General features: G+C 40.2%; 7 protein-coding genes across 11 annotated transcripts in view; 4 read left to right on the top strand and 3 right to left on the bottom strand.

The window, feature by feature from the left end:
• The window catches only part of LOC132784656 (putative uncharacterized protein DDB_G0287457), a 39,486-nt gene extending 36,294 nt beyond the window's left edge, over window positions 1-3,192 (top strand). For both annotated transcript variants that reach the window (XM_060790416.1, XM_060790418.1), the window contains exon 4: window positions 1,808-3,192. In XM_060790416.1, the coding sequence (XP_060646399.1) occupies window positions 1,808-2,227 (420 nt within the window). In that variant the 3' untranslated portion in view covers window positions 2,228-3,192. The remainder of the gene's footprint in view (window positions 1-1,807) is intronic.
• A 47-nt stretch (window positions 3,193-3,239) lies between these two features.
• Window positions 3,240-3,658, bottom strand: LOC132785131 (uncharacterized). The gene is made up of 2 exons (XM_060791124.1): window positions 3,601-3,658; window positions 3,240-3,535 (listed from the first exon to the last, which is right to left on the bottom strand). Exons 1-2 carry the CDS (start codon window positions 3,656-3,658, stop codon window positions 3,240-3,242), a joined length of 354 nt encoding a protein of 117 aa, XP_060647107.1.
• A 2,047-nt stretch (window positions 3,659-5,705) lies between these two features.
• On the top strand, window positions 5,706-6,515 carry LOC132785796 (endocuticle structural glycoprotein SgAbd-9). The gene is made up of 3 exons (XM_060792071.1): window positions 5,706-5,815; window positions 6,066-6,193; window positions 6,259-6,515. Exons 1-3 carry the CDS (start codon window positions 5,753-5,755, stop codon window positions 6,482-6,484), a joined length of 417 nt encoding a protein of 138 aa, XP_060648054.1. The 5' UTR covers window positions 5,706-5,752; the 3' UTR covers window positions 6,485-6,515.
• A 1,309-nt stretch (window positions 6,516-7,824) lies between these two features.
• LOC132786706 (uncharacterized) lies at window positions 7,825-13,538 on the top strand. Its single transcript, XM_060793323.1, has 9 exons — window positions 7,825-8,488; window positions 9,637-9,824; window positions 9,880-10,088; window positions 10,143-10,757; window positions 10,829-10,986; window positions 11,041-11,242; window positions 11,399-12,525; window positions 12,820-13,024; window positions 13,085-13,538. The coding sequence occupies exons 1-9, from the start codon at window positions 8,374-8,376 to the stop codon at window positions 13,380-13,382; spliced, it is 3,117 nt and encodes a 1,038-aa protein (XP_060649306.1). The 5' UTR covers window positions 7,825-8,373; the 3' UTR covers window positions 13,383-13,538.
• Window positions 13,539-13,541: 3 nt separating this feature from the next.
• Window positions 13,542-14,935, bottom strand: LOC132786707 (cardio acceleratory peptide 2b). 3 transcript variants are annotated; one of them, XM_060793324.1, is made up of 3 exons: window positions 14,777-14,935; window positions 14,191-14,382; window positions 13,542-14,123 (listed from the first exon to the last, which is right to left on the bottom strand). In XM_060793324.1, the coding sequence occupies exons 1-3, from the start codon at window positions 14,853-14,855 to the stop codon at window positions 13,900-13,902; spliced, it is 495 nt and encodes a 164-aa protein (XP_060649307.1). In that variant the 5' UTR covers window positions 14,856-14,935; the 3' UTR covers window positions 13,542-13,899. The 3 variants fall into 3 exon arrangements, with proteins under 3 accessions (XP_060649307.1, XP_060649308.1, XP_060649309.1); XM_060793325.1 differs by having other exon boundaries at window positions 13,542-14,120; XM_060793326.1 differs by having other exon boundaries at window positions 14,191-14,358.
• Window positions 14,936-15,282: 347 nt separating this feature from the next.
• Window positions 15,283-20,390, bottom strand: LOC132785992 (transient receptor potential protein). The gene is made up of 14 exons (XM_060792351.1): window positions 20,037-20,390; window positions 19,721-19,964; window positions 19,526-19,668; window positions 19,269-19,470; window positions 19,026-19,202; window positions 18,714-18,948; window positions 18,356-18,654; window positions 17,931-18,298; window positions 17,521-17,878; window positions 17,137-17,356; window positions 16,911-17,076; window positions 16,694-16,854; window positions 16,479-16,630; window positions 15,283-16,421 (listed from the first exon to the last, which is right to left on the bottom strand). The coding sequence occupies exons 1-14, from the start codon at window positions 20,174-20,176 to the stop codon at window positions 15,399-15,401; spliced, it is 3,888 nt and encodes a 1,295-aa protein (XP_060648334.1). The 5' UTR covers window positions 20,177-20,390; the 3' UTR covers window positions 15,283-15,398.
• A 3,312-nt stretch (window positions 20,391-23,702) lies between these two features.
• LOC132785747 (uncharacterized) lies at window positions 23,703-25,568 on the top strand. 2 transcript variants are annotated; one of them, XM_060792010.1, is made up of 3 exons: window positions 23,703-24,016; window positions 24,575-24,864; window positions 24,947-25,568. In XM_060792010.1, exons 2-3 carry the CDS (start codon window positions 24,738-24,740, stop codon window positions 25,396-25,398), a joined length of 579 nt encoding a protein of 192 aa, XP_060647993.1. In that variant the 5' UTR covers window positions 23,703-24,016; window positions 24,575-24,737; the 3' UTR covers window positions 25,399-25,568. The 2 variants fall into 2 exon arrangements, with proteins under 2 accessions (XP_060647993.1, XP_060647994.1); XM_060792011.1 differs by having other exon boundaries at window positions 23,706-23,765.
• The last annotated feature ends 729 nt before the right edge of the window (window positions 25,569-26,297 follow it).

The following is a 26,297-nucleotide window of genomic DNA, read 5'->3' as shown; positions in this document are numbered from 1 at the left end:
AGCACGGCAAAGGCTAATGCGTGGGGTGGATATGTCAGGATTAAATGCTCTGTGACAGGCTAAGCAGTTGGCCAGTTGGCAGCTGTGGCAATGGCAAAAAACAGTTCATGGCTATCAGATTGCCAGCCAGAGACGCCGAGACGTTGATGCTGCTGGCATCGATCCCCCTGCTAAAGAGTGTGTGAGTGGGCGGGGCGACGATCTGCAATCCACAATCCACAATCCACAATCCTCGCCATCTACAAATCGGTGGTTGGGGGTGAACGTTTGAGCGGGTTTAGTTTTGTGTTGCCGCCGTTGAGCGGATTTACTTAATGGCGGGCGCTATATGGCAGCGATGCAGAAAGTTGTGCTGCTTTTCTTTTTGCGCACACAAGATATTATGCGGCGATATTAATTGACAAATGAGATTTTTCCTTCCGACTCGACAGCGAACCGGGGGAACTTTCATTTTGACCACAAGCATCTTGTTGTCAGCTCAACTCAGCTCAACTGCGACTACGACTGCCGAGCTCAAGCTCAAGCCCACGAAATGCAGGCCAAGGCAATATGCATACGGACTCTCTCGGTATCTGTGGCTGGCTATATGCTTAGACGGATCGTTCAAGCTGCAGCTGGAGCTGGAGCTGAACTGGAGTCTCGAAAGACGTGGCTGCTGTTTTGGGTTAACGCCAACTGTCTGGCGCTATCAAACGTGCCGCGAACTCTTGTCAAGTTACTTAATGCCATAAATGCGGTTTGCGAATGTAAGACGGCCGCTTTATGCGGCCAGGAGACAAGCTAGGTTAAAACCCCCATGTATCCCCCTCAACCAATACACACACACACACACATTTGAACACACACTGTGCGTCACGTCATCTTGACGGGCCGCTGAACTGTTAAATGTCAAGCCATGATAGCAGCCGGCAGATTGATGAACGCTGTCAAGTCATAAATTTGCAACGGCGAAATGCAAAAAGAATAGAGAATTCAAAGCAGCAAAAGTGATTGGCTATAAAATGCGGGAATACTCTATCTTAAAAAGGTTTCGAAATAATAAAGATATAATATTATTTATAAAAATAATTACATTTCAGAATAATTTTATAAAAAAGAGTATACAAATCATAGTAAGAAGTTTTAGGACTAGAAAACCATCAAGGCATGTCGTAAGAAAAGCTACTTTCAACTTTTTTGTAATAATAATAATTACATTTATAGCAGTTAATCTAAATGAGTACAATTAGTTTTCCTATAACCACATTAAATACACATGAAATTCCATAACTAAGGAAGCATTGGGCGTTATCAATAGCATTATTAGAAAGTATTTTCATATTTGATTTTAACACTATACTATCATTTCTATTGGCGTCAAACTTGATGTGGAAAGCGCAGTTCTCTGTGCCTACTACGGATTCTACGTCTATAGCAGTTTAACGTCAAACCTTTCTATGGCTCTCTGTGGGTGTGCCTCGATATAGGCAGTCTTTCAGTCTTCGACTCGAGTCAGCCTTAGTTGCTTGTGTGGCGCTGTCAATCAATGCAATGTAAAACACTACAGCAACAACAAAAGCTATGGCTAAAGCAATAGCTGTAGCTATAGGTATAGCTGCAGTAAGTCAGTGAGTCAGTTAGAGCCAGTTATTTGGTTGGGTCGCTTTGGCTTGCCTTGGGTTTTGAAAGTTGCATGGAGCAGAGAGCATTAGAGCGCACGCGTTGGTGGCCACGTCAAGAATATTGTACATGTTGCATATTAATTAAGTCTGACGTTTTTGCTTTGCTCTGTACTAATAAATATGTATATACTTTATTTACTTTACAGTACGGTTTGCGTCAATTGGATCTCTCATTGCTGTCACAATTGTGGGCGCTAAATGACTCCATACAGGAGTTTCGCACGATGATCGAGGAGCAGGACGATGAGGAGGACGATGAAGAGGGTGAATTGGATGAGCAGGGCAATCGACGACATTCACCCACGCCTTCGTCATATGATTCGGTCAGCTCCGAAGGTGGCGCCGAAGCGGATCTTGTAATGCAGGCCAAGGCAAAGCGTCTCGGCACCATACCAAAGGTCATCACGACGCAGCCAAAGTTGCCGCTACAGCAACAGCAGCAGCAGCAACAATTGAAACTGGATATGAAGCCGGTGCCAAGGATGCGGAGTGCACCGCCGCCACCACCACCTGCCGCATTGATGTGCACAGCGCGAAAGGCGGCGGCACCACCACGACCCACATGATGTTACCTAACCGACTTCCTCGCCGGAGTCAGGATGGTCATGTGCAAGGCGATTGTGAGCGATGTGCCGCCGCCGCCACCGCCGCCCTCAACGATGTCGCCAGAGTCGACGACGACATCGTTAGGCAGCATTTGAGCATTAAGCGATGGAGCTAATGTTGGATTTGGAACTGGAATTGGAATTGGAGTACAGCACTTGGCAAGGGCGTTGGAAGTTAGTCGGATCAGGAACGTTGTTTTTGTGGGCAAAAGAAGAAACGAAGTGTGGCATGCACCATCCCTAGATAGTTTACGTAAACGATATACGATAATTGATATACAATAATCGATATTTGATCGATCCTCGATGATCGACAGTCGACAATCGATTAGGGATAATCTATATCTATTTAAACTGTGCATATATGCATATGCTACTTACTTAGTCGTAAGCCGTGTAGCCTTTAAGTTTAGCAGTCCTTTGTGTGATCTTCAGTTGTAAGTTTATTGTAAATTTTGTTTTTCTGTTGGCCCCGCTGCTACTATTTTTGGGGGCTACTTTGGGGTTTTGATTTCTTTTCATTATTAGGCATGATGGGTTCAGCTACATTTAACACTGCATATTATCTATGAAATGTACACTTTATGCTTTAAATATATTCTGCTTTACGATATCAACAAAATTACATTGAAAGTCTCTCTCTTTATCTCTCTTCTGTTTCATCATCTTTTTCTCTATTCTCTTATATCGTATCTCCGACCACAGCCTAGAGACATACATATATAACTTTAATCCTAACTCTTAACTCTAATGCTAACAATAATTATTATTGACTATAAAGTTGATGTAGACTTAAGATAAGAACTGCACTACTTGTATATAGAGCTGTCACTAAACAACCTGCGCTATAACTCTCCTTGGCTTTGCTGCAACTGCATACAAAACAATATGTCTAACGAGAAGCGAAAATAAACAATCCAAACGAAGCATTTGCATTTGTGTTTATTTAAACTTTGGAATTTCAGCTTTCAATCTACGAAAAGCTGATGCCATCCATACCAACATTTATGCAGGGAAAATTATAAGCAAGGATTTGATTCGCATCGTAGTTGCTATAGAAATTTGGGCAGATGCTAAGGCTGGTTGCACTGGCCAAATTCATAGTCATCTTGAGGCACACAGTCAGCGATGTTAAGTCCGATATCACTGGCAGGCATAAATTGGGTGGCGATTTGGTGTCGAGTGTGAATTGACTCACTGCATCACCGTCCAAACTGATAGTAACATTCACAGAGAGTCCAATAAGATCGATTTTGAATGTTACACAAACTAAAATGGAGGAAAACAAAAGCAGTTAATTATTTGTCAACTTCTTGATTGTGTTTACGTTTTACCCGACTTTGTCATGTCCATGGCGTTTACCACAGCACTTTCACAGCAACTGCAAGCCATGGTAATCGAGCAATTGCATTTCGCTTGCATCGAGACCATATCCTGAGTATCATCAGTTGCAGCTGCTTGGACAATAGAGGAGCTATCAAGACATATTACTATTGCCAATAGTACACCGATTAAATGCCATTGTCTGTCCTGGCTTATACTATTAGGATGTTGTTCCATAGCTCAATCTTAGCTCTTTTATAATCAAACGTTCGCTAGGAATCGTGTCACTCGACTAACGGATTATCAACTTAAGAGCGAGGTTTTGTTTCGGACATGAATATCATTGTATTTTATCACAGTTCATATAATTAGAATTTTTATTATTCTTTTAATTAAATTAATGTATTGAATGCATCATTTAATTTAGCGGTTTCAAGGTTCAAGGGTCAATGAGTAAGTTTTCAAATTGGCAAAACATAGAAATGTTACCTAAAAGTATGCAATACAAATGTATATTAAATTTATGTGCACATCCCTAAAAGTATGCAAACACTTCTATTATTGACTTATTGATTTCAGTGCGTGCCATAAAAAATTGTGTTTGTTGATTAATGAGGATATACAAGTTAAATTTTAAATGTATTACAAAAACATAATTGTAGTCATCTATCATGGAAAAAAATTACGAACATTTCAATTTAAAATGGTAAGAATTAAATCTTTAATTCCAATTGAATTTCAAGTTATCATTTGCATTAGATTTTGATATTATTTTGTTTTACTTTGCTTAAAGAAGAGTTTCAGGTATCGTTATCTAACTTGTGAATATTTTTTTCTCTGACAGTTCAATTTTGTTTGAGTATTTAAATTGTGCTGCTCATTTGAAATATTGTATATTCCTTTGGTATAAAGATAAATTTTGACTTATGCAGCACAGTATGCAATGTTTAGTGGCAAGTACTGCACAAATTCGAAGCATACTTCCAGTGCCATGTTCTTATCTTAATTGTTATCATATGTACACATCGAAACTTAATATATGGGTAAAACATCCAAAATCATAGGTAAATTATAAAATAATTAGATTCTACACTTTTATGGCGCACAATAAAGCTGACTTCACTTTTCATTTGTACAAGTTTCTGAACCTGATAGAAACGCTTGCGTACGTGAATGATTATTGCCATTGAGAATGTGGTTAGCACATGTATTTTAATTAATTTTTTGTTATTAATAAAATCAGTCACAGCATAACGGGCTTTCGAGGAAAAAGTTGTTTTATATTCTTAGAAAAAAATCGAAATTTCCATTTGTCGATGATATAACCATGCGACAAGGTCAAGTAACAATTATATAATGATAGCATAATGCAATAAAAAACAAGTTGTCAAACCATTCGACGAATTCACAAAAAAAATAGGTCCAGTTCCAAAATCAATCAAAAATAGAACAAAAAACAGCTTATGATTTATTTAACACGGATTCAATATGCTAAATCGAACACTGGTTTGCGATAATCTCTAACTAAAGCAGAAAATTACGAGGGCTGGCATTATAATATAGAATATTTTGCATAATGAATATATAATAGTATATAAAAGGCCCGATTACAACAACAAATGTGTTGTATATCAAAATGTATTCGAACCGTCATCTGAATCTTTTTCAAGTTAACTTCAATCTTAATTGCAAATGTAAACATTTAAGTTTTGAAAGTCACAAACTTTAATGCCGAATATTGCATCAAAGCACTCTAGATGTCATTTTCCAGCATACAGATCTTGATGGCCGACATTTATTGTAATTAGTCCACTCCTCTTGTAGCCCCAGAGCAGCTCATGCATTTCGGCATATTATAATTTACAATTCCACCCTCGTAACGATTATTAGCCGAAGGTGGTAGCCCATTCGTCATTAATTAATTTGGCGCTCATCGAGTGACTCTCAAACAAGAAGAAAACAATGCGAAGCACCTTAAGCTCAACTTGGCTACACTAGTCACAACATTGTGGCTGCCTCTGATGTGGGACCGGTTTGACTTAATAGTAGCTAAAATAAATTTAAAAATTATGAAGTATACGGCGTTGCTATGGTTGGTCGTCACAGTCGCAGTCGCCGCCTAGTTTTAAAATTCTATGCAGATCTCTGCTGGTGAATCGAGAGATGCTTCCAAGTCAGTGTCGATTGGCAAGTTCAGCTCGAAACAACATGTCTGCTGCAAAGTTGGTAAGTACTCAACAATCACAAGGACGAAGAGCGAGAAGATTTTGCAAGTGAAATCGGATCGTATTGGAAATGTAAACATTTTTATGGAATAACAGTGATTAAAATGTTATGCACTTCAGCTGTTGCAGCTGTGCTCTCAGTAATTTAAACTGACAATTGAATGCCAATTAAGCAACGGGTGTTATTGATATATTAAACGCCTTGTCTTTATACAAGTTACTCTATACGTTATTTCTCATCACATTCACAGATTCTTTTCACTGCCCTTGTGGTTTTCCTGGCCTCCAGCTGCTCAGGTAGCCCATTGGACTGGTTCTTTCCAAGACTTATGAACGAATTTTATAGCCAGGAGCCCACCAAAGAAGGTTATCGTTTTAAGTATGTAAAAATAAATCTTATTCGTTTTTAGCAATTTTCTTATATTTACATTTTTCATCTATCAGATCGGAGGATCCCAATGGCAGCAGTCGGGAGGAAATCGGTGTTATCATGAATCCCGATACACCCGAAGAACACTTGGTCGTGATGGGTTCGTACACTACCTACGATGAGAAAACTGATACCGAGACCATTACCATGTACACGGCTGACAAGGATGGTTACAAGCCACGTTATATGATTAAGAACCGCAAGCTTTCGGGTGGAAATCTGAAATCTTTGGCTGGTTAAGAAGTTCTAAAAGAAACATGTATATACGTAAAATTAAAAAAAATTAATGACAATATCCATTTGTAGAATACATTTATTATTAGTAATAACACAGTACGTTTTAAACTGGTTTGATGAAATGGAATGAACCTTGGCCATAAGATTAGTTTTGTTTGGTGTTTTCTCAAGATCAAGTTGGTGCGTTTCATTATCATGTGGTCATCTGGAAAGACAAGTTTCTGAATATTGCGTAATTTTGTTTGACCTTTAAAATTCTTAAGAATTACAAAACTTGATGTTTGCTTAACACCGATTCCATTTGCAGAATTGTTTTAGCCAATCATCGAATGCCAAAAATGTTTACGACATTATCAAATTTGTTTGTTCAAATGCTAACCAACGAATTTTCTGCATGATTTGCATGTTAATTATCATAATTAGGAATCTTGACATATTAAATTAATTTTTAGTCACGTAAATTATGATGCATGAATATTTAAATGCATTGGAGATGACAGATTAGCTATCTGCACGAAATGAAATGCAGCTACTGATTAATGAAAAAAACCAACTATTAGCAATGACTACACATAGTAAGAAAGAACATCAGGTACTTTTATGAATGAGACAACCAGAACTACAAGTTTTTTTTAATTTAAATAAAGATTTTATTGTTGTTTGTAATTGTCCAAGAATGTACTTTACGACATTCGCTGTAACAATTATCAACTTTTTATAAATACTTTATTTAAAATGAACTTCAAGTCAAAATATAATATAAATTTATGAATGTAGATAAAGGAATCTTTATTAAGTGAGAACAGCCCAAAGCAAAATATGTATTTAATTTGTTAAGTTATATGCGGATTGATTAATGTCCAGCATTAAAAATATTATTAGACTTATGCTAAACCGAAGTTATTTCAAGGTTACGGCTTGCTATAATTCGGGGATTTTTAATAAGTTGAAATCCGGATTTCAAGTTAGCAACTTTGTTGCTGTGCACATCTTCGTAACTGACCTTCGAGTGTGGTATCAACCAGACTTTGAATGTCAAACGAAAAGCTTTTTAGTCCACACACAAAGTTCAAAATTTGACACAGTTTTAAACAGTAAAACAGTAAAACAAATAAATAAGAAAATATAATTTATACAAATTTGAACTTTAAAATATTCAAAATTTTAGATCTTAATTTTCAAAGTATAAATCATAATTTAAACATCGAGTGGCATAGCAATCAGAGTTTGCCTGCAAGCACAAAGAGCTTTCTGATGAATGCAGGCAAAATTCAAATGTTAGCGCACCGAGCTTGGGGGAAACATGGGCTTAAAACTTGTCATACTTTTATGGTTGGTCTAAAAAGCTAATCCCGACACAATGAGGGAAAAACAAAAGCCCAAGCTAGCGGCAGTTTGTATGCGCTTGTGTGTGAAAAGCCAACAAAAAGCGTTGGAAGTGGAAACATTGTATTGTTTATTAGATGCAAGCTTGCTTGGCGCGCAATTTGATTGTTTGATTGTTGCCACAGGTAACTGACCAGACACAAAGCGACCCAAACAGAGAGCCGTGAGTAAGCAAACAAACGCCAACATCAATAGGGCATATGTACATATATTCTGTACGTGTAACAACAACCACCAGACTAGAGCAGACCAGGCCACAACCTGAGTACGCCCCTAAGTTTGGATTAGAATGTAGCGCTCAGTTCCCGGGCAACTTTCAACGATGCGAGAACGCGCTGCAGTGACATTGTCATACGGGTTGATTATTCTAAAATGAATTATAATATAAAATAATATTATACAACAAAAATATTGCTTAACAATATATGTGCTACGTTTGATAACAGTGAAAACGTTTTAAATGTTTACAATCAATGAAAATTCAAAGTTAATAATTGAAAACAAAAATGAAAGCAAAACTATTAAGTGCTGTGTCAATTTTACTGTTTTTGGACATTCTACACAAGTGTTTGGGAAGAGCAGGGGAACTGGTTGAACAACCATTGATACAATTAAGTCACGGTAAGTTGAGCAACAAGCCAGTGAAATTCTGTTTTGAAATGAAAACACTCAGTGACGAATACTAATAGTCATGCTGCATTCGAATTGTTCAAAAATATTTTTAGTTGTGGTCACTGTGTAAACTGACCCTCAGTCTTTTGTGTTCTGGCTAGTACAAGTGATTTGACCTTTGGATTTATGCGTCAGTGCCTTGGCTATTATTCGAATAGCAGAGAATTTGGCCAACAAAATCAAAATTTGGGACAATCAATATACATCATTTACGAGTAATTGCAAGAAAACAATTGCTGCTCTGGCAAATCCAAACAGGTGCACAAATATGTTATGCGTTCAAGTTAATTGCCCCGCCAACACGCACACAAATTGGTCAACTCTGACACGGGTGTTACTTTTATTTTGTGTATGTAGTTCTTTTTTTTTTTGGGTGCTAATCGATAAAATTATTGTTGTCTAGCTGAGTAATGTTAGAATTGTTGGCTCCCGGTCATCATCATTGAGGCCAAACCATCATTATGATGAGGCTACTTTAAAGCATTCCCTGTTGTTAAATGTATATAATAGAAGAGAAAGAGAGAAAGGGTTCGGCAAGGAACACTTAGCATAATTTGTTGGCAGCTGTTGCAGTCACTTGCAATTGATCAAACAAACTCCAAATACGACATTAAAATAAGGAATATAAACATAATGCAAACGAATATGTTTCAAGCCATCGCTACAAGTGCTGACTACGTTGGGTAGGTAACCAGTGTTCACGATTTGTCGATAAATTGAACACTAGCAAATAATGCATTAGAAGTAGTTGATTTACAGATACTCTACAATTTATTTTACTAATATAATATAATCTGTAGTATTCTTATTATAAATATATATCTAACTATACAGTCAAACAGTTAACGAATAGCTAATAAATGTTAGTTAACATTATTAACTATTGTGTTAACCCAAATAAAATTGTGTATTCCTGAATATACAATGTCCGGAAACCCAAAACTGTCTAAAAAGTTTCTTGCACCCATTGCGAAAGGAATTGCTATAGTAACATCATAAAGGTTCAAGAAACTCCAAAATAACAAGCCACAAAATTGCAAATAAACAATTGAGAATGAAGAAATAACCGATAACTTGACTTAACACGCAATTCGCAGATGATGACTTGGATGATAATTACCCGGAAGTTAAAGATGAGGTGCATTTGGAGGATTTCTTTTGGACAGGTTCGGGTGATGGCCCTCCCGACTATCTGAAGAAGGTGCACACGGGCATTAGCAAGGGCAAGGATGTGATAGTTAAGACCGAAACTGTCGTTGCCACCGTTTATGTAGATGGCAACAATGTAAGTGTTGCTAGGAATATATACAATAATGTTTGCTAAGATTGAAATCTTTTAGGAAATCGAGATACCAATTTGTCTAGACTGCCAGCCTGACGATGGTGGCGGTAATTGGGATTTAGGTGCGCCAGGAATGCCGCCTCTCAATTACTCCTCAACCGATCGGCGATATTGGCTTCTCACAGTCATGTCTGGTTTCTATACCGCCAAGGATAATCCCATGCTCGAAGAGAAGTTGGCACGACTCTATCGTTTAGCATTCACCAGGTGAGATATTTTTCCAAGTGAAGTTGCCTCTGCTTAACCAATTGTATATTGCAGACAACAAACACGCCACCTGGGCATAAATGGGGCACAGCAAATTGCGGGCGTATCGGTATACACGCCACGAGAACGTCGCCAACCAGCCACGCCAACTACTTCCACATCCCGCCCAGCAACAACGACCTCTTGGCCAAGCGACGATGTCGAAATACTGGATATGGATGAGGATAGTGAGCACCAAATCAAAACAGTTTGGAGGGAAGGTGAAAGACCCGAATGGGAGAGTCACTGGGACGAGTCGGGCGAGTCGCTAAGTAGCTCCAATACACCGCCGACAACAACAACATCGACGACAACATCAGGCACAAGCAGCGAGTCCATAGACTATAGCGCATATGTTACGCTTATCCCATGGGAACTTATACAACAGAATGGCAAGTCGGAGAAGTTGCAGGAAATGCGTGAAGCGTTGTTAAGTCAACAACAGCAACAGGAACGGGAACAGAAACGGGAACGGGAACAACTACAGCAAACAATCTATAGGGAGGAACGAGTTCGAGTTGTCATACACAACATCACGCAAATCAGCGAGTCTGATGTGCAAAAGTGGAACAACTCCGCTAATAACGAAGTCGATGCAAGCGACGCATATTCATATGTTAACCTAAAATTGTAAGACTAACAAACTTTAGAAATAGAAAGTTATATTTTCAACACTTATCAACTGTCAAACCTGCCAACAGCAACGAACGCCCCGTGGCCAATCAGACTGAAATCATCTACACGGTGCTCGTGAATGGACGTCCTGTATTGGCCACCACGGCTGCCAAGGATATGGAGCTGGTTACTGAGGCCGAGGCCGTTGGCACTTTGGGGAAGGCCATCTATATGAAATCAGAACGTGAGTTAAAGTCTTGATTAAGAGAGATAAATTAATAAACTTTTCTATAACCAGCATATATAAGGGAACCGACAGCAACGGCTTTGGCGCCTGTGCCACGCAGCAGTCAAGCTGGCTTCTTCAACTCTGTGAAAAATAATGTGGCTCTAGTCGTAATCAGTTCCTTGGCCATCTTATTGCTTATGCTGCTCTTGGTTGCAATTCTGCTACTGGGACGAACGCGTGCTCGTCAACAAGAGCTGAGTGAGGTCAACAGGTGAGGCATTGAAGATCCTATTAACTTTATGTTTCCATTTATTGATTTTTCAATTTTGTATTGGGAATTTGTAATTTTATGTTTTCTACAATTTTAAATATTACTTTATAGTTTGAGATTAAAAAATATATAAACTAATCAATATTTGTATTGCAGAACATCTTCACGCAATGAGCTACTGTCTGAGGGTCAATCAATGCGTCCTAGCTCACGAGGCACCTTACTGGACAGCGCTGTTGTTGGCTCCGCTGGCAATGGCGCTGATCAGAGCACCAATCGGTCTCGGGACGTGGGCGTGCAGAACTTTTCGTATGAGCGACAGCCACGCATTAGTTTTCCAGCTCCTCCGGCTGAGACACACACACATAATGCGCGAGTTCGTCGTGATTCCATTTCATCCACAGACAACACATCGGATTCCTCTGTTTACTGTCCCATAAATCCGCCCAGTGCCGATGTGCAGCGCATACTCGACGACAAGGCAGCCAGGCTATTTGATGGTCATAAGCGACGGCGTCATCAGTACGATCGCGCTGAGGGCGGTCACGACGATACCATCTATGCTTCTGTGGTGTCTGAGAAGAAGAACGACAAATCGCGGCACAAGTCGAAGCGTCGTTATCTAAATGAGAATCGCGTCGGTTCACTAGAGACTAGCCCAGTGCAGGGTTCTCTAGCACAGAGTAACTCCTCAACAGAGGAAGGCAATTCGCCGGCAACCAGTCGTCGCAGCTACGAAAACTTCCAGCGCAATGAGGCCTACAATCCGCACAATAACTATCATCGCAACAAGCTGCTGCAGCAGCAGACAGTCTTCACTGACAAAGAGTTCCCTGAGGACGACATTGTGGCATCACCTCAGGCCATCAACAAGGAAGTTGTGCGTTCGCGCGGTGTACAGCCATCGGAGAAGAGTTCGGATACCGCCAGCGTGGGCTCATTTCTGTCCATGGCATCGGTGCGGGCCTTTCCCAAGAGCACATTGCCGGAGCCGTTGAATCGTGTACTCGACCCGGTTTTTGTCACCTACTACGATAACGTAAATGCTGTGGCACCGCAGGCGACAGCACCGCAGAGCTCGACGCGTTCGCTAAAGTCGCACAAATCGCTGGGCAGTCGAGAGAGCACCATAGCAACGATAGCCAGTTTTCCCAGTCCCAAGGCGCCGCCTCCCATACGGAATGTGCGTTCCGCTTCGCACAGCGATAATCCCGATCCGGGTATTGTGGGACCCATTGTCTGGGAGCGGCATAAGAAACGTTTGGGCAGCGCTGACAACCAGGGTGAGGCGGGTGATGATAATGATGATGATAATGATGTTCAAATTGGGGAACGATCACGTTACTAACTGGCAACTGGTAGTCCTTGAGATTGCATGCACACAACTAACTCAAAAACCGTAAACTGTAAACTATAAACTAGCATTGTAAAGTTGCAACTGTAAACTGTAAAATGTAAAATGTAAAATGTAAACTGTAATTAGATAGAACCAGATAGAACCAAAAATCAACTTGCTGCCAGCTAAACAAACATTTACCAAAAGTCAACTCTTCACTTCCTCCAACAATCTTCCGCAGAGGCCCGGAGCTATGCTGACTTTAGCCCCAGTCCCATGCACGATGCCTCAGCCATACGCAACCATTACGAGGGTCTGCTCGAGGGCGCCATCCAGATGTATGCCAGCCAGGACGATCTACCCATGCCATTGCCCTCGCGTGACTTTACCAACAAGCGACGCACCACAAAGCGCGAGCATCGCGGCTCCTCCGCCGGACTGCCCAGGTGAGATACGTTAAATAAAAGTAAATCACAATTTATCTATAAAAATGTATTTACTTACAGCTATCCTCCCAAGGCGTACAATACTGCTGATCGCCCGGCCACCGCACAGCCGGAGAAGACACCGAAGTCAGCGCAATCCACGCAACCGCCGTCACCAACATACAGCGCCTGGGGCAGCAGCAGTGCGGGAAACTTTCAGCAACACGACACCATCTTGGAGATCTCAAGAGGTGCTTTAGCCAGCTCGACGGCCACGACGCCGGGACATGAACGAAAGGCGTCGACGGCAGCATCAGCAGCGCCACTGATTGAAGCCATTCAGAGTGAACTGCGCAAGTTCAAGACGCAGGAGGATTAATCTACAATCAACTGCATATCACGATAATCTTTTTCGACTTCATTAGCATTAGAATTAGCATTTCACAATATTTAGATACTTTTTGCTATTAACTCTCATTGTACAAGCATATAACTGAGATTCATTGTGAAATAAATTCCAAGTAGCAATGCTTTGCAGTTGAACCGTGTTTTGTATTTAATTTTATTTCACTTTTTGCAGCAGCGTCATAAATATAGTATAACAATTGAAGTATTTACATATTTTTGAAGCGTTCCGGAGAGATTAGATTTACATTTTTGTATTAAAAGTCTTTCACTGCACCTCAATGAAAGTCCTTACCAGCCCATGAATTAGTATTATTATGTTCCCTTTAAAATATTCTTTTTGTTGTAAGTTGATCTCTTAAAATCATTATAATGCGAGTAAAATATTAAAATTCCTTTAAAGGCAAAAGTTATTAGATACAAGTGCGTTTCCTTTGTTGGTCTTGGATCGTGTTCCTAACAGAGTCCTTGAGTGCGAGTGTGTTAATCATTTAAAAGATTTCCTTTTGACTTTTGGTAGCAGCGGCATAATCCTTGGCATCAACGCTACGCTTGCCTAGTCGTGGCCCAAACCACAAACCAGAAGATGCACTCGGTCCGGTGCGCTTGTCCAGAGCCTGCTGCAAAGCCAGAAGATGGGCCAATTTTCTGATTTCGGCTTCGTTGCGACCCATGTGAGGAAATGACACAAAGCCGCCACGTTTCTGATAGTCTGCTATATTAATAAAAAACATTTTTTTTTTTATTATAACTAACTAAAGAAAATTGTTTAGTGCTCATACCATCGAAATCCTCAGAGGAGGCTTCGTTTAGACCATAGATGCTTTCGAAAGCTAATGCTTCGCCAGCATCGTGCAGATTGCTGGCCAAGCTGGGATCGCTGCGTCCTACACGAGGGAAAGTGTAAAGTCCCATGTTGGCTCCACGTCGAATCTTGTTGTTGTCTTGTTCTGTTCCGGAGGGTTTAAAGAAGGCTTTATTTTTTAATACAATTTGTAAAATTAGAAAAAAAAAGAAAAAGTGATTTTAAATTTTCTTTGAAATAATTTAAATTATTATCTTATTTTATTTATGATATAAAATTTAAATTAAAATATCCCAATTTAAGTAAACAATTATATTTTCAATATAATTATTCATTCAAGAGTTTCCTATTGTGCAAAAAATAAATAAATGAAACAAATTGAAGATACATTTTTGCTTAGCCATGGTAATGAAAATAAATTGTGAAAATGGTTTACTATTCTCCAGGTAGTAATTTCATCCAGCTGTACTGAGATTTATCACTTGGGATTAAATGCCCCCGGGGCAAAATTGCTGAGCTTTACAAATCATTTCGCGTTTCTTAAGCAGTATTTTTAAACTCACCTGCGTTACCGAATTTTGTGAGTAAAACCAACAAAAGAATTGTGTAGGCAATATTAATAGCACACGAGAACGACTTCATGTCTCTGACAATATTTGAAAGTAAACGGAAGTAAAATTTAAATTCCCAGCTGCTGCTTGTTGTTTACTGCAGGACGAATATTGGTGTAATGCTTGATACTTGAGAGGAGCGTCGTCCTTTTATATGCCGCAAAACACCAAAAATGTTGGCAACAAAGCAACACTTGTTGCCGCTGGCAACGAGCAACTACCTGTGGGTGGCAATATGTTGCTGGAGTCAGGCTCTTGTTGCAAAGGCGAAGGCTAAGACAACAAATGGCTGAAAGGGAAATGCAGTGCAAATAATAAATCAATTCATTTGCGATGGATAAGCTAAATGAATAAGAAGTTTAAATACGACTATTTTTACCGTTAAACAAAAATAAGTTCATGCTCGATATGTAGGAAATTCAGTGTCCTTTTTTTATTATTATTGTAATCTAGTTAGTAAATAGATTGTCTTTCTGTTTAACATTCGCTTTTATTGTTCACACAAATTTGATTTACTTACATCAGTTGATTACTATAAAATCTATGCATAAATTATCCTTGGCCTGATCTGGATTTACAGCCAGCCCGAGATCATACGGCCCGTGACTGTGGATTTTCCTCTTTCACCACCCGCCGCAGCACTGCTTTGACCCACCTTGATGGCTGGTTTAAGTGGTGCCGCAGCTGGTTTCTTATCATCGCCTGGCTTCTTGTCCTCATCTTTTTTGTCATCCTTTTTGTCATCTTTTTTGGCATCACTTGGCTGCTTGCCATCGGCTGGCTTGCTGCCGTCTTCCTTGGGCTTGGTCTCGCCCGGCTTGCCATTGCCACTGTCCTTGGTGTCCTTTTCTTTCTTATCATCGCTTGCCTTCTGCTCTTGTCCATTCTTCTTATCATCCGGCTTGGCTGGCTGACTCGCCCCACCCTTAGTTTCATTGGCCGCCTTGGTGCCGTTGGGTGTTGTGGTGGTTGTTGCTTTCGTTGTGGTGTCCGGCTTGGCATCGGTGGGTGCTGAGGGTGCTGCACTCTTGGCCGCTGCTCCAGCAGCTGCTGGTGGCTTTGCCGCCTCGCTTTTGGCTGCTTCCTCCTTCTTGGCAGCTGCTTCTGGCTTAGCGGTTTCGCTTGGCTTGGGCGCTGCTGGCTTAGCATCTGTGGGCTTGCTGGGCGGAGCAGGTGCATTGGGCTTACCAGCATCGCCTGGCTTCTGCTCACCGTTGGATTTAGCGCCATTTGCTGTAGTTGTAGGTGGCTTATTGGCGGGCGGCATTGGCTTTTGTTCAGCTGGCTTAGCACCGCCACTAGGCTGTTGTTGTTGCTGCTGCTGTGGTTGTTGAGGCTTTCCATTCGGTTTATTAGCGTCCGTTGGTTTTTTGTCATCTGTTGATTTCTTAGCATCAGTTGGTTTTTTGTCATCTGTAGTTTTCTTATCCTTATCCTTATCTTTGTCCTTATCTTTGTCCTTATCATCACCGGGTTTCTTTTCATCTTTTTTTCCAACTTCGCCGGGTTTCTCATCAACGTTCTTAACAGAAGCGCGAAGAGCAGCTGCTGCCAACATAGAAGCTCCACCACCTGCGCCAGTAGCTGCTTTTTTCGACTGTAAGTAAAGCAAATGAATTAGTGATTAATAGAGTTTAGTTATAGAAAGACCTACTCCAGTAGTTTCCGGCTTTTTTGGCTCTTCGTCCTTGGGTTTGTCCTCGTCGTCACCCAGTGACACTTCATCAGCTGCCATCTTCTTGCGCATGAACTTGACGTAGGCAACTCGGGTAGCTCGCGTTACATCGCCCAAGTTCGGATTGAATTCTACGTTTAAGAAAGAAAGATGTTAATGATCGAATACCTTTATGATCAAACTTGAAACTTTACCTATCAATTGGTTCTGATCCATTTGTAGACCTTCGTTCGCCTGTTCGATGATCTTGCGCCTCAAGCTGCGCTGGCTGTGACGCTGCATTGAAGAACGTTTCGAGCCAATCGGATCGGCAGTGAATGTGTTCTTCCTGGCAATTGCATTCCAGTCCTTGTCACTGCAAAATAAAATAATTAGTTATAGATAGATTTGTTTAACAAGTACTTCTCTTACCCCTTTTGTGTCTTCTTTCTGCCAATGACCTTGGCCAGTGATGAGAATATATCGCGTCCACTTTCGCTTTCATTCATTTCCTGCTTCAGATTCTCTACAAAGCCGATCTGGAAGTCCTTCAATATACGACGTTCCATTACCTTGCCCTTGGTGGTGCGGGCAGCGGCTGTGAGGAGAGTTCATTGATTGGCTTAGCAACATGTTTGTTTTGGGAGATATTGCTTACCATGAGTCTTCTTCTCAATGTCGGGCACATCCCAGCTGTTATTGGTAAAAATCTCCAGCAGTTCGAAACGAAGGGAACTGATGTCCTGGCGCACCTCAATGATATCATCCTCGGTGATGCCGTAATCGTCACGGCGTCGCTGCTCGGCGGTAACATAGCGTCTCACCAGCAGCTTCATCACTTTGTCATGCAGCGTCTGTGCCTTCTCCATTGACTTGCGCTACGGAGAGAGATAGAAGAGGGGAGTGAGGGGTTGTGAGAATAAGCATTGACGCAAAGCTAGCCACAGGAGATTTATTGAAACTGATTTACAAAAAGGATTTGCTCTTGATTGTTTGACATTGTCAACTCTTGGGGGTTGGGCTACATTCTCAATACACCTACCATGAAACTCTTGGTGCGAGATGGTCGCTTGCGGCCAAGAGTTTTGCGCAACATTTTCATATTGGGGCAGAGATTGAAGGGTGGCGGAATGGTGCCACCATCCTCAAAGTAACTCATCCAAAGCTGTGAGCGTGCGAATTTCCATTCGGTGTCGGCGCGTTCCGAAATGATTTGATACGAATTCGACATCATGGCAATCAACATGTTGAGCAACACAATAATATTGATTACAGAATACGATCCAAACATCAGCAACGCCCAGAAGCGGGTGAAGCTTTTGATGCCAGCCAAATCGAAGGACACTAAGTCCACCAGACCAAAAGAGGCCCAAAATAGCGATTGCGATGTCTCAAACAAACTGAAAGACACGAAGAGTTAATAATAATAGAGATGAATTAAAGCGAATTTACTTGGAGAAACGACGCCAAATGGTGCAGGCCTTTTCCTGGTCATCAAAGTCCGCCACATCGGGATGCAAGTGATAACATTTGTTCTTCTCCAACTCTGCATAATACCAGAGCAATTGATTCAAGCCGCAGCCAAAGGCAAATAACACCAACGTGTAGATAAAGAAGAACTTTATAATATCGATGATCATGCGACCCAATGAAACTTGCAGCGGTCCCAAATGCGGATTGATTGAGAAGATGTGCACCAGCTTCAGGTAGGAGAAGACCATGCCGGCAGCAAAAGCGCCTTCCGATAGCAACATGGGATCAAAGGGATGCCAATGCTCGCGTGGAAAATACGGATCGATACCTCTGAACCACAGATCGCGCTAAAAGCAAGAAAGTATTGAAATAAAAGTCTTAACAATTCAAAGACTTATATTTACATGCACTATAACCCAAGCGGTGGCTCGACAGAGTATCCAAGTGACATAAAACATATTCGATATGTAATCCACAATGTTCCAAAGATCCATGATGTACTCGAATAAACCATCGGCGTATAAAGACTTGAGTTCCTCAAATATTAAAGCGCATATGTACATAATTATGGCCAACTCAATAGGTCCTGGTAGTGAGCCGCGTTCGTGTTTCCGCCAATCATCCAACATGGTCAACATCCAAGGAAAAGCCAGTAATTCAAATGTAATTTGCACCACACGCAACGAAGCAGCGCCCAATAACACTGAGAAGAAAATGTACTTATTAGTTAAGATTTATTTACTTATGATATTTGTTACTCACTTAGAAAGAACATATAGGAACAGGAGTGTGTGATAAATTTGACGAACGGTTTGCGCATGAACTTGGCACCATCTGATTCTGGAGCTAGAATGTACTTTAAACTGTAAATGGGAAAGCTACAGCCTAGTTTGATGACATCCATGAGCTGCTGCGAGGATTGTTTGCGTCGAAAACCAGGCAAGCCTTCGTACCAAATGGCAGCCAGAAGTTGTTGCACATTTGGATGTGCCACAAACTGCGGATTAAAAGAAGGTAAAACAGAAAATTATAAATATAGATCTTATTATTTATAAAACTGATAAACTAATTTACCGTCTTCTGTTTGTAGCGAATGGCTAGCTTAAGACGCTCCAACGTTTGTCGCTGGCCGGGACACCAAATCTCATGTGACGGCTCATGATTGAAGTTAAGCATCACCTCCAACTCCATGGAGGTGCGTGCGTGATCCAAAAGTGACGTGACAAAATCTTGGACAGCTTGACGCATTTCCTAATCGAGTTACACAAAATTGATTACTTCAACAAATTCCTTAAATGATTATATTCGCTGACCAACCGTGTATTCTGCACGAAACTCCGACTCCATGGCCTGCAGACGCTTCAGTTCCCAAGACAGTTGAAAAGCGGTCAGCACTGGGTCACGTGAACTGAGAGCAATTAGTGAACTGGCTGAGAGAGCTCGATAGGCATTGATACGTGACTGAGAATGTCGCAGCGAGTCTGTGGTCTGCGATGTCACACACTCATCACACCCGCACCTTGAATAAAATAGAAATTAAACTACTTTTATGTTATACATTCAGCTTCAATTACTTGACATCGTGCGGCATGGGCAGCGTTGCACCACGGTCCAACAGGATCTTAAGTATCTCATAATTGTTGCGATGTGCAGCCAGAATCAATGGCGTTATGTCAATAGTGAATGTGGACTTCGAGCGATCCACCGATTCCCAGCTCTGTTTGAAGATTCTGTCAGTGAAAGTTCTTACAAACTTTTGCTTAACTCACATATGGCTCGCCTTCCTTGTGATGTGTTTCCTCCCATTGCAAAAGCTCCTCTACAGCCTCCACATATTCCTCAGATATGGCATGCAATAGAGCATCACCCACTTCGATATTGTTCTCCAACAATATGATCATCAAATCGAAGTTCTCATTCTCAATGGCCGAAATGAGCGCTGAGCGATTCATGGGATCCGTGCAGTTGATGTTGAACTTGTCGGAGGGTGTATCATTGTATTCCTCAAGAATCCTAAAAAGCAGACGAATTACATTGTACTGCAAGGACATTGCCTGAAGATAACAGTTCCAAAACAATACTGACTTTTTCACACCCGGCAAATCACCACGTTCACAGGATAAGATGAAGTTCTTCTCCACATCACTTAGCATATACTCCTCGGCCATCATCAGATCATAATCGAGGCGAGAGCCAATCGCCTTCTCGGCATCTGTTTCCGTCATGGTGAGGCTTTTGTTGGCAGCACTAAATCAAAGCAATCGATAGCAGATTTGAATGTGTTCACATTTCATTGATGTATCACTGCACTGCACCGAATATCCTTGCACCAAATTTGGCACAGGACTATGCACTTAATCCTTTAATTTTCTTTTGTTTTCACTGTATTCCTTGGTGTTGCACGATGTTTAGTCTCCAATTAGCAACGTTGAACTGCTGTTCAAATGGCCAGTACGACATGGTATATGCCGCTAATTACATTAGTGTCTGGGCGAAAAGTCGGTCAATGCGTATGCAAAACAAGTCAATGGGCGCCTCAGGGCCCTATGCTAATCGCCAATTGACTTCAGTTCTCTGATTGTAAAAGAAAGCGAATAGAACAAATCCATATGTGGCTCGTACTCGCAGCACACGTGAAGAATGCAAGGAAACAATGCAAAAATGTGAGACAAATTATGTTCGAATTTCGATTTGGGAAGCCCTAGAAAACGACGGCGACTCGTTCACTAAAATGTGATATGCGCATACGACTATATCTGAACAATCGATGCCAACTACAAAGTTAAAAAGCTTAACGAGCAAATGAAGACGAAGCAGAATAAAAAAAAAAGAAGGAAGTATTCAACTTTTAATTATAATTTTATTTCGTTTCTTAAATGATAAACGTTTCAAGATATTTCTTCACAAAATTAAAAATCTTAAAAAGCTTAACTTTTCAAAACTGTTTCTTTTTTGCAATATGTTTTTAGTCAATTTTCAACCTCATAAAGTGGGCTACGAGTATTTTGCAGTCGAGCAAATATAGATTTCTTGCTTGTAAATTTGTTCTTTCATTATGAGCCTAAGCCTAAACACACATCGTTTTAATTGTATTTAAATACTTACAAAAAAAAAACATTGCCTCTTTTGGACCCAAAGTTAAGAGGCGTGCTTTTAAAATGGAAATTTAATTTTTGAGATATATTATATTATAAGTATAAATTGAAATATTTGTAAAATTTGTAATAAATGTAAAACATTTTATTTGCACGTTTATAGATATGATAACACATTCATATATTGTATATTGATTAGTTTATCATGGGAACAGTAATATTCAATAAAGTTCAAAAGATGTTGAGGTATTGCTAAGCTATCGTATTGTATCGTATTATGCTCGTATAACAGTTGTTGGAGTTGACTACCAAGCTTGTGCGTATAACAGTTGCGACAAGACAAAAGCTTTTGTTGAAAGCTATCGTGCAGCTCTAAAGCTTAAAGCCCTCATTTCTTATGGAGATGCTGGGAAGTGTTGTGAGAGCAAGACTAATAATTAAGTTGTGTAAATGAATTTAATTAATGCCAGCAACAAGTTGCACGCAATAATTGGCAGAATAATGGAGAGTGGGGTCAAACTCTCAAAGTTTTCAAACTATGCAAGTAGCTAAGAGAGTTTATTGACTGAAGCGTAAACTCTATTTACTATATAGAAATTATATTGGAAATGGATGACAATGGAAAACAATAAACAAACAACAACAATTGTTGCACGTTGCAATTGTTGAGTGCAGTGCATGTTGCACGTTGCCTACTTTTGTGCGTCCGCAGTGCGTGTTTCTATGTCAATGCACTTGGAAATTAATGCGCTGCTCCCAGGAATGGGACACGGTAAGGGGCATCCTTTGATATGGATATATATGTATCGGAGTGTGCTTCACACACACACACATACATGTTCCGTGGGTGGCAGCAAAAATGGCGTCGTACGTGTTCAAGTTGTGGAGTGCAGAGTGCAATGCACTTCGCATGACATTTCTGCGCTCAGTTCGAAAAGGAATTTTGAAATTAAAGTTACGAATGCGAAGTAAGAGAGCGAGTGTGAGTGCAATGTGGGCGAATGCGAATTAATTAAATGCGAATTAATTAGTGTGCATATTTGTTGAAGAAGTTGAAGTTTAATAAGTGCAATCGCACACTTGAGTGCAAAGTTTGTGCCATTAATATATCTACCAGAAAAATGTTCAGTTTTGTATTTACACACTTACACGAGGAATTCATGTCAATGCTTAAGAGCGCACTACTAAAGTTCTAAACTATGTGTGGCCAAACTAGTTGCTGGCACAGGTAGTTGGATGCCTTGCGTATCGTATCCAACGTGTGCACAGTTGTTGCACGGCAAACAACTCGCAAGAGTCGCATGCAAGAGAACAAGAGTAGTCCGCACTCGTATCCAGCTATGTTGCTCCCCCTTAGGTGGCCATTTGCGTGTGCAATGCGCATAGAGCGTGGTAAAAGCTGTTACACTTAATGAAACATTGGCCTCCACAAGGATACCATCCCAGCTACAGCTCCAGCTCCAGCTCTAGCTCCCGGTCGTAGCTCAAGTTGCCACGGCTTTCGCTTCAGCAGGCACTTGTAAGCGAGCGAAATGTATCTGTCAGCCCTTGACAAGAAGAGGACGTTTTGCTGCTTCTCAGCGCAAGTTGCACTTTCACTGACTCCACTGCTGGCAAACGAATACAGCACCCATTACAATATGCTAGCATGAAGCTACTTTCGACTTTTTCGTTTTTGTATGCGCCCATGCTGCGTATGTGCAATGTGTGTTTAAACAGTTGCTAAAAGCGAAGAGGTTTTTGCTACGGAAGTAAATATGTTATTATTGACTTTGGCTTATGATACAACAATGCGAGTTATCGCACAGTCTTTCCTAATAGTCTTGGCTTTTTTCGTTTTTATATGAGCCAATGCTGCGTATGAGCGATGTTTAATAAGATGTTATATGCGAAGATTTTTTAGTATTATTGACTTTGACTTAAAATACAATGCAACTTATCACGCTATTAACTATGTTTTATCATTTTTCGATGTTATGTGAGTCAATGCTGCGTATGAGTATTGTTTAATATGCAGTTAAGTGTGAAGTGTTATTTATTTGCACTTTTATTATTTTTGACTTAAAATGAAACCCTTCTATTTGTCGCGCTGTCAACATTGCTTAGTAGTTGTTAGTTTATCTTTATGCGGGTAATTCATTCAATTTACATGACTGTAATTATTTCCTCAGTTGCGTGACTTTCTTAATTAACTGAGGTGTCTTAAGTACCAAACGAACAAGCGACAACATCAAAGCAAGATACACAAATATATATGTAGAAAGAATTAACTAATCAGATTGCTATGTCCGGGTTTCATATGATATTCTTGAAGTAAGTCCAGCTGAGGATTAACACCGTAAAACTAAAGCGCGCCTTTGCTATTGCCAACTGCATGTAAATCAACACGACTTCAAACAGAAGTGTGTTAAAGTTAAAATGCCCGTTAATCATGAAATTATTGCGGCTATTCTATTTTTAAACGACACATCGACACAAGTCGCTTTTCAACTTGACCCAAACGTAGGCAATAGGGAAAAGTATGCCCATTGGCCCACCCACAAATGCAACTCTATACAGGAGCACTCCAACGAGAAACTCACCACCATTTCACTCGGGGTCGTTGTCGACTATTAAAGCCGATGCCAGGCTCGATGCGGCGCTCAGTGCACAACTTGGTGGCCAGGCGAACACACCAAACCGAACCGAAGGATAATAAGCGCACGGCAATAAACGAACAGTAAAAGTTTCGCAAGCCATTTTAATTTAATTCTTAAGCTTAATTTATATGTGATGTGATTTATTAAGTGAGAACATTATTTCTGTAATATATACATATAACAAAGAGCATCGAGCTATATAGTACAAACGAAAAAAAAGCAAACATTTACGGCATTTTCATTCCTAAGAATGCGAAATAGCTTAACTTGTGCGAAAGTGAAAGTTTTGAGTTTGTTTACAAATCTACTTTAAGGATATTAACATTCTTCTGTGAGTGGCGCTTAAAATATTTACATATTGTATATTGCACATACGCACTTTATGTCCTTGGTTGTATTAATATTCTTTTTTGAATGACGTTTAAAATATTTATCGCACTGTTAAGTCATGTTGAACAATTATTTATTAATTTTCTTTTCATTTTAGTTGCTTCACCTAAAATATTCATATTACACATACGCACCACACGCCTTTCTTGCACAGTTGTTTCCTAATTTATTTTTATTGAAGTTGTATTACGTTAAGCCATCAAACCGGTAAATACGTGCCAATATTTATTGCCATCTTTCCCTCGCTTAACTCACATTTACGAGAGTGCGTGGGTGACCCTTCAACTAGCTGAAATTATAATTTTATCATAATTCACTAAATGCCTATTGAGAGGGTCTGTCAAATATTTCACCGCAAATATGCGCCTGTAGAAATGTTGCACGAAATTATATTAAAATTCCTCAATAGGGTGTGGGATAAAACACAGCACATAAGTGATGGATATTTAGGATTAATTTTAATGTATGTAAATACCATAATTTCGTTTTCTCTTTGCAGTTGTGTAGTGTAGAATTAAAGTTGGAATGTGACTTGACATAAAGTACAATTGATGCAATAAAATGTTCCACAGCAAAGAATGCCATCAACAAGTTCAACAAATTCCAGTTATATTTAAATCATAAATAACACACACAAAAACTAAAAGAAAAGAGAACTCAATATGCATCAAGTACTCAGCTATGAGACGGCTGTGAGGGCCAACAGCAGCCGTGACTATCGCGAATTTGTATCAAAGCGCACCTGCGCCTCGCTGCTCTTGACAATTGGCTTTTTCATGCTCGTCTCAGGTGAGAGATTCTGGGTCCAAGGATATACTATATGACGTTGTATAGATGACTGAACTAATGAGTCATTTGTTTTGCTTTCCAGGCTATTTGCTGGGTAATTTCGTGACGGAACGCAAATATCACATACGCCAGTTGCTCACAAAAAAGGCAATTAAGAGCGGAGGCGTTGGCAGTGGCGGAGATGGCACTGTGGACATTGATGGCAATAGGTCAGTGCAGTTGAATAGTGCGGATTATGGCAGCTTGCAGGAGCTGCGAGCATATCACAAAACCAAGGAACAACTGCTATCCGCTGCTCAGGTTCTCAATAAATTGTTGCAGCAGGACGAGAGTGAACGCTATTTGGCCACATCGCTGAACACGGAGATTTTCAACAAATACATTAGCTGCACTCAGGACATTCCGCCCAATACGAACATAAAGGCAAGCCAGTTTATCGAGCAGCTGATCGACAACACAATTGCCAGACAACGCGACTGCATGCGAATTATCCAGGTGGTCATCGACAATCATCTCGCCAATAGCCAGCTTTAAAGAGCACTTGATTTAATCGAATATGATTAGCAGAGTTCATCTATATGTGTGCTTTAGTTTTAATATTTTGATATGGTAGTGTATGGATTTTTATAAATATTTGTGTGTATGCGTAGAGAGTTTTCACAATGTGTATTTTCAAAGCTAATAAAAGCAAACGATAAACGATATTCCCCAACAATCTGTCATCCATTGCTCAGCCTGTCTCGGCCTTGTCCATCAGCCAGTTGACTGCGAACTGCCAACAATATATGACAAATGATGTGCCAGCATAACAATAGATCGGCTTAGCATAAATATAACCAGGTAAGGCAAGGAAACGTTAACGTAAACCTTTTGTTTCTGGCTTAAGAGTTTTCACACGCAGTCACACGTGGGCGTTCTATGCCTCGATGCAGTCATCACCCACTAAAGATTGGACCAACAAAATGTTAATCATCCAAACGTTAAAGAAAACAAAATAAATTTGTTTTCTATCTCTTTTGTCGTTTTTAATTATGTGCAGCAAAGTGCGCAAAGTGATTGCAACAGACAGCGTAGAGGCGAAATTATGGACAAGATTTATGATTTTATTAGCCCTAGCTATATCGACACTTTGTTACATAAAACCAAACAGGTCAATTTCGTGGCTAGACTGGGATGGTCTGGGCTGGGCAGCGTCCATATAATTAATGGATACCACTTAGCATTTTGTTGTTTATGGACTGCTTGTTATATGCCTGATTATTATTATTTCAGGTGTCAGCGGAAGATAAATGCGTGTAAATAAATTGAAATTATTGGATTTCAATGAATTGATTCGATTTGCACAATCGATAAGTTCTCGCGCTCTAGAAAGTAGTCAAAAAGATTGCTGCAATTCCTTAATGAGTGTAAGTGAATTAAGCTTTTGTCTCTGT

This window comes from Drosophila nasuta, chromosome 2R, assembly GCF_023558535.2.
Source record: "Drosophila nasuta strain 15112-1781.00 chromosome 2R, ASM2355853v1, whole genome shotgun sequence".
NCBI lineage: Eukaryota > Metazoa > Arthropoda > Insecta > Diptera > Drosophilidae > Drosophila > Drosophila nasuta.
Note: the sequence above shows the minus strand (reverse complement) of the source record. Positions and strands in the feature narration are given on the sequence as shown.

Excerpts from the sequence above, each read along its gene's own strand:
- LOC132785131 (XM_060791124.1), bottom strand. The coding sequence starts at position 3,658 with ATGGCTTGCAGTTGCTGTGAAAGTGCTGTGGTAAACGCCATGGACATG. Across the intron at positions 3,536-3,600 it reads CATGGACATGACAAAGTCGG|TTTGTGTAACATTCAAAATC; the intron begins GTAAAACGTAAA and ends CCTCCATTTTAG.
- LOC132785796 (XM_060792071.1), top strand. The coding sequence starts at position 5,753 with ATGCTTCCAAGTCAGTGTCGATTGGCAAGTTCAGCTCGAAACAACATG. Across the intron at positions 5,816-6,065 it reads ACATGTCTGCTGCAAAGTTG|ATTCTTTTCACTGCCCTTGT; the intron begins GTAAGTACTCAA and ends TCACATTCACAG. Across the intron at positions 6,194-6,258 it reads AAAGAAGGTTATCGTTTTAA|ATCGGAGGATCCCAATGGCA; the intron begins GTATGTAAAAAT and ends TTCATCTATCAG.
- LOC132786706 (XM_060793323.1), top strand. The coding sequence starts at position 8,374 with ATGAAAGCAAAACTATTAAGTGCTGTGTCAATTTTACTGTTTTTGGAC. Across the intron at positions 12,526-12,819 it reads GGGCAGCGCTGACAACCAGG|AGGCCCGGAGCTATGCTGAC; the intron begins GTGAGGCGGGTG and ends AATCTTCCGCAG. Across the intron at positions 13,025-13,084 it reads TCCTCCGCCGGACTGCCCAG|CTATCCTCCCAAGGCGTACA; the intron begins GTGAGATACGTT and ends ATTTACTTACAG.
- LOC132786707 (XM_060793324.1), bottom strand. The coding sequence starts at position 14,855 with ATGAAGTCGTTCTCGTGTGCTATTAATATTGCCTACACAATTCTTTTG. Across the intron at positions 14,383-14,776 it reads CACAAAATTCGGTAACGCAG|CCTTCTTTAAACCCTCCGGA; the intron begins GTGAGTTTAAAA and ends TAAAAAATAAAG. Across the intron at positions 14,124-14,190 it reads CTCCTCTGAGGATTTCGATG|CAGACTATCAGAAACGTGGC; the intron begins GTATGAGCACTA and ends TTATTAATATAG.
- LOC132785992 (XM_060792351.1), bottom strand. The coding sequence starts at position 20,176 with ATGACGGAAACAGATGCCGAGAAGGCGATTGGCTCTCGCCTCGATTAT. Across the intron at positions 17,357-17,520 it reads CTCGCACCAAGAGTTTCATG|CGCAAGTCAATGGAGAAGGC; the intron begins GTAGGTGTATTG and ends CTCTCTCCGTAG. Across the intron at positions 17,077-17,136 it reads CATTGAGAAGAAGACTCATG|CCGCTGCCCGCACCACCAAG; the intron begins GTAAGCAATATC and ends CTCTCCTCACAG.
- LOC132785747 (XM_060792010.1), top strand. The coding sequence starts at position 24,738 with ATGCATCAAGTACTCAGCTATGAGACGGCTGTGAGGGCCAACAGCAGC. Across the intron at positions 24,865-24,946 it reads CTTTTTCATGCTCGTCTCAG|GCTATTTGCTGGGTAATTTC; the intron begins GTGAGAGATTCT and ends TTTGCTTTCCAG.